The sequence below is a fragment of the Egretta garzetta genome, unplaced genomic scaffold (assembly GCF_000687185.1).
Source record: "Egretta garzetta isolate BGI_Z169 unplaced genomic scaffold, ASM68718v1 scaffold79, whole genome shotgun sequence".
Classification (NCBI taxonomy): domain Eukaryota; kingdom Metazoa; phylum Chordata; class Aves; order Pelecaniformes; family Ardeidae; genus Egretta; species Egretta garzetta.
Window position 1 is genome coordinate 7,752,790 of NW_009260791.1, and position 6,176 is coordinate 7,758,965.

Genomic DNA, 6,176 nt, shown 5'->3' on the forward strand with positions numbered 1-6,176 from the left:
ATTAAATGAATTTTAGCTTATTTGCTGTTCAGTTGTTTCACTTGTCCTGTGTGTTGATTCCAGTTAATTCTGTCCTGACTATATCTGTTGTATTTTAAAATACAGTTTGAACAAGTTAGCAAGAACATGTCCAGCAGTGCATTTTATAATTTTTTGTTCTGTATTCAATTCTATATTCCTATGATTTTTATTTTTTTTTTATCGCATCAGACTCAGAGCTTTATACATTGATAAGTACATGACGTAGTTGTGTAGTTTTTCAGGCACCTGTTTCATTTTATTTGTTCATTTTATCTTCAACACACAGATGCTATCCTTTGCACAGGAAATCCCTCACCTGTGGGTCTTTGGGAGCTGGAGCAAGTACCACTACATAACTTTTACTATCCCATAAGCATCAGCTCCTGGCCACCACTGGAGGCAGCATATTGAACTAGATTAATGCTTTGTTCTGACCTAGTATAAATATTTTTATGTAGTTACTTTAGAGTGTAGTGCCACAGTTTATCTGTTACTGTTCTTCATCTACAAACCCAATGTGTAAGGAAAAAAAAAGTACTTATTCTCATTCCAAATACAAATGGCTTTTCTAGGAGTTGAGAATTCCTCACTCTGAAGAGTCCAGCTCTGAAAATAACATGCATTAGATTTCATATTTGACTGTGAGAATTCACTGTAAACTGATTTTCTTGCATCTTCTCTGGATATTTTCATGTGGTAGTTGTCTTCACTTGAGAAATAGCTCTAAGAAAGCACTTTTTTATATATTAATGCATTTCTAGTATATCAAACATTGGTTTCCACCAATAAGAAACTGGGGATGCCAAATATGACTGCAAGAAAATGGTAGTATGCATTTGCAAATTTTATCCAAGTGTTTAGGCATCTGAGCCTCTCGGAAATTATGTAGGAACTGGACAGTTTCAGTCCTATTGACTTCCAGTGACATGCAAGCTAGTGCACCATTTGAGGCTTTTTACAATTGTGCCTACGGCTTGACAGAGGTAACGCTTACGTTTTAAGCACCTATTTTAAGTCGGCTGTATTTTTGCAAAAAAGAGTACGTTTTCGTAGAATAGAATCATAGAATCCCTTTGGTTGGAAAAGACCTTTGAGATCATCGAGTCCAACCTTTAACCTAACCCTGCCATCCCACCACTAAACCATGTCCCTAAGCACCTCATCTATCCGTCTTTTAAATACCTCCAGTACTAAGACATAATCTTCACACAAAAATAATATTTTTTTCCTTAACGCAGAAATGTAGGAAAGATGTAGAACTCAGTGGAAAGAAACTGGAAGCATGATCTAGTTTCTCTTCATAATTTGATTACAAGTTACAATGCTCCTATAAAGTGTTATGCAGTAGCAGCCTGAGACCTGATGAATTTTCAAGCTGTGAGGCACATTTTTCCCCCTCCCTAAAATTTTATCTGACAAGCTGTGAGTTGTAAAACATTCTGACATGTATTTTTAAATATAACACTTGGTAACTGCGAATTTGGTTTTTCCTTTTAGGTACAGTGTAAGTGCTACCAGCTGCTGCACTCCATCTTTCAGCATCCGAACAAAACTGTGTCATATCCTTATATTCATTCTTTAGCACCATCCATTGTGGGAAAACTGCAGGAAACAGAAAAAGCAAAACCTGAAAATGCTGCTGAACTTCAAGTCATTCAGGAGGGAATAAAGGTGGTTACAGCTCTCACAGCCACTGCTGAGGAAGAGCACCGTGAGTTATTTCCATTACTAGCATACAAAGCATTCAGACATGCTGAAAGTTGCCATAAGTAACAAATTCAAACAAAACGACCGCTAGGAATCCAGTCCTGAACACTTAATTGCTAACAAAACTGCTAACAAGAATGTTGGTTCTTTTTACCGTACCGTTCAAATAACATCTGCAGCTTTATGGTTTGTGTTAAGTGATAACTTGGAGAAATACTTCCAGTTAGAATTTGAAGCTGTTTTTAAAAAGTGTATGTTTAAGTTGTGTTTTCCATGTTTATAGGTGCTCATTTGGTGGCCTGCCTTCTTCCCATCCTTATTTCCTTTCTTTTGGATGAGAATGCCCTGGTTTCTGCTACAAACTCGGCAAAAAATCTACATGAGTTTGCTTTGCAAAATCTGATGCAGATCGGTCCACAGTACTCATCAGTTTTTAAAAAACTAATGGCTTCCTCTCCAACTTTGAAAGCCAGGCTTGAGTCAGCTGTAAAAGGCAACCAAGAAAGCATCAAAGTGAAGACTGCTAAACATGCAAAGAATCCTGGGAAAACTTCAAGCATCCAGCTAAAGACCAATTTTCTTTAAAGTCTCATATTGTCATTTTACACACTTTGATATCAGCAGCAAAAAATGTCCCTTTTAATTTCTAATCAGAATAGGATCGCTATGAGGTGATTTCACGTATTTCAGTTTGCACTGAAGTATTACAGAAAGCTTTTAAGAGAAAGCAAATCTCTAGATAACTTTCTGTTAGTGTAAGATTTCTTGAAACATCTCTAAACACTAAGAATAAATCTATCAGAGGTCATCTAATCTGTATTTTTGGATTATTTTGGACTAAAATACCAGAAATGTCCACTCCTATATTAAAAAAGTATAGTGAACTTTACCATAGATATATTTAGGAGCAGCCCACACTTAGCCATTAAGTAAAATTAATTTTGTTTTAGATCAGTGTTTGTCAAAAATAAGTTGCCCTGATTGGTTTTTGGATTTAACTGGGACATAAATTTACTTGCAGGTTGTAATCTATCCTAATTACTAATTTAACAGACTGCATCATTAAACAGATTAAATAGCTTTGTAAGCCTTACAGTAGATTATTGTTGATCTCAAGAACTTCAACTCAATAAAGGTAATATCGATAGCTTTAATTCTAACAACTGAGCTGGCTGAGATTTAACAGATGCTGTTAAACACAGCTCCACGATGCTGCTTCCCCGAGGACGCCGCAGTGCTTTACACAGTGGGACTGTTACACATACGTAAGTGTTTGCAGGCTTGGTGCCTTCCTGCTTGGCATCGTCTCACTTTTCAGGATGTATACTTGTGTTAATTTTCTATTAGGCTAGCCAGGCAACTGAAGCTTACATATCCTGTCCAGGATCGGACAGCAATTTTAATATACTGTGCCTCGATTCAGACATCTGCTCTATCTGGATGTGTGTTTCCTGATCTTTAAACGATCAGTTATATATACATGTCGCTCACCTAAAGTTATCCATCTCTGCCGTGAGAGATGGACATATTTGAAGTCAGCTTGTCTTGTGTCAAAGTGCAACCAACTGATAATAAGGAGTATTTAATTAACGTTTTTATCAAGGATCATATTTTAATATAGAAAAATAACTATCAAAATTGCAATGGCTATAAAGTATTTTCTACATACAGTGTATTGACTTCTTTCTTTATACCAATATTATCTAAACCAAACACTATCAAACTGAGGGTAGTATTTCCTTCTTGAATCTAATTACTTTAAAAAAAAAAAAGGAAAAAAAAAATATTTACGGAACTGAGAAACACACCGTGACTCAGGAAAAGTGTGATGTACTGTATTTTATTATAAGTTTTGTATATAAATATAATTGTAAATTGTACAGAATTAACCATTTGACCAAAGTTCTAACAATTCATTTTTCTAATTTACATAAATAAAGCTAATTTTCTTCACTTAAGATTTGTCTTAGTCATTTTACCCAATAGGAGAGGCGCTCTAAGGACTTCCATAACAGAAGAAAAATGTTTGTATGCTGCCACAAGGAAACTAATAAGAAATGTTTAGGCTGGATGCACCAAGGTCTGTGACTTGACATTGCAGGTCTTCCTCTCTTCTGTATAGCACAGTGGGTAAATAAGTAGGATCAGGGAGACAGACGTTACACGTGCGCATACCTCTTCTGTGACAGAAGCTGAAATGTGTGAGCTATGGGAAGATGGCTGAGATGCCTTCCATCCTTCCCCAGAGAACCAGAATTTATTTCTTTCTTCCACCTCTTCATTGCAGTCAAATCTGTAGTTGTTGGCTGTGTTGAAAGGGAGTTACATTAAATCTCGCAGTTACTCGTCTTCATCTCAATTGTAATTTTTGTATCTCATTATTTTTCCCTTCAAAGTTTACTGGATACATTCCCCTATTTTTTCTTCTTTTTCCCCAAGGCCACTTCTGGAAGGTCATAGAGATTTTTACAGGATTTCAAACTTTTAAATGAAAATCAGGTCATGTTGACTATCAAAGTGTCCAAAACTATTGCTGAGAAAGTTAGCTGCCACAGTAAGTGGGCTACTTTTTTCATTTTCTGTAATGTATAAGAACAGCGTGAACTTTTTTTTCACTACCATTTTTTAAGGTTGATAATACAATCTGATGAAATCCTACTTTGCTCCAAAACTTGTAAGAAGCAGGCACAAGTTGCAAGAGCACCAAGCAAAGCTGTTAAAAGCCAAAAATCAAAGTTTAGAAGAGCCTAGTCCTAGATTTCATAGAGGATCTCAGTGTAGTAGCTCGCATCTGAGTCACTGAGAAGCGCCATAATTACGTGATTTGATGTTTCTTGGTCAGGTCTTGCAGCCATGTGTGGAAAAGCACCATTTTCAACGTATCTGTGTATTCTAAATGCAGAAACAAAAACTAGATTCAATAAAGAGAACCATTGCTAATTCTTACTGTCTACTGTAAATTTGGACATATGTGTGAGCTTAATTTAGCCAGGTAATTAATTTATCTGCATAGTAAAAATACCTGTGCCAAGTTGTGCTTTATTATGTACGCTTAAAACAAGTTGGATCATGTGCATAAATCTGCTCATTTAAGATTTTATAAATGGAGCTTACAGATATAATCTTGTTTCAGTTATAAAAAGAATTTGGCTTTTAGATACCAGATACCTTTGATGCAGTCTCATTTACTTACAAGGAACTTGCATAAATTTCATTTTTAAAAAATAAGTAAGACCACAGAGCAGTTTGGGTTTTAATACCACTCTTTTTTTTTTTTTTTTTTTTAAGGCATTGCTTGGCATTCAAGCTCTTAATGTTTAGCCAAACAAAGAGAGCCAAACATATGTTTAGCCATAAACCAAAGTCTCACTTTTACTGCTACTGCTCCCTGTGTCCCCTGCCTCCTTGCTGATTGTTTTTCTTGCCATTTCTCTAACAAGCACCAGTAAATTTTCTTCCAGTAAATTGTCTTTGCAATGAAGCGTGTGGCCTGCATGCGTATTTACTTTGTAAAGTTTATTTAAACTTTACAAAGTCCACTGTTTATTTAAAATGTTTAATGGTTTTGAGTGACAAAGAGTCCTGCCTATGCCTAACCTTGTTACCCACAAAAATACAGGTACATTGCAGAATGTAATATTTAGGTGCCTTGCAAAAATTATTTGCAGGCAAATTTCTGTTGACTGCAACAAACGAGAATTAGTCAAAATCATGCAAAAGCATCACACAGTTGGGATGTGGTTGGTTTTAATCAGATGCAAGTCTGTAGCGCTCCAGCTGAATAAACAGCATTTCTAATCGTCTTGCTTCGGTGACCTGGTACGTTCCCAGGTGCAGCAGTCACCTTCAGGCTGAGAGATGCATCAAACGACACACATATCCCCACGAAACAGGATAACCAAATGTGCAGGAAGCACAGCAGGGTTTTATTAATAAAAGGCAGTTAATAATTGGAATTTCTAATGGGATTTTTTTTTTTGCCCCTCCAAAACTGCCACAGCAGTAACAGTGTGAGTCGTTGCAATTGCAGGAGAGGTGGGGTGATCTAGGAGAGCTTGCTGGTTTATCAGAAGTACTGGTGATACTATTTAGTAGGGATCGGGCAGCTAATTCAGTGGAGTTTCAATATGGCTTTAAGTTGAATGAAGTTGGCTGTATCTGTGGCAATAACTATGAGGGGTCACCATGACCATGTCCTCTAAAGCTTCATCCCTAATCTCACTGCTAGGTATCAACTTCTTTGTTTTCAGCTTCCTGAAATGTAACTTTACTTTATCAGTGAACGGCCAGTCAGAAGCTTTTTCCTACAAGAGCATATGGTTTCCTAACCAAGAGTGGTTTAAATCAGTCAAGGCCTCTGCTAATACACTGCTTATGTTCTCTTCCAGTTGAAAAATTTGGCCAGTGATACTTCAAGCAAGGCAAGAGAGCAAGGGGGGAAATCCTTA

At 36.6% G+C, this 6,176-nt stretch overlaps 1 protein-coding gene across 3 annotated transcripts in view; it reads left to right on the forward strand.

Annotated features, from left to right (window-relative positions):
* The window catches only part of HEATR5A (HEAT repeat containing 5A), a 59,093-nt gene extending 55,642 nt beyond the window's left edge, over nucleotides 1–3,451 (forward strand). For all 3 annotated transcript variants that reach the window (XM_009646702.2, XM_035902083.1, XM_035902084.1), the window contains 2 exons: nucleotides 1,519–1,732; nucleotides 2,012–3,451. In XM_009646702.2, the coding sequence (XP_009644997.1) occupies nucleotides 1,519–1,732; nucleotides 2,012–2,313 (516 nt within the window). In that variant the 3' untranslated portion in view covers nucleotides 2,314–3,451. The remainder of the gene's footprint in view (nucleotides 1–1,518; nucleotides 1,733–2,011) is intronic.
* The last annotated feature ends 2,725 nt before the right edge of the window (nucleotides 3,452–6,176 follow it).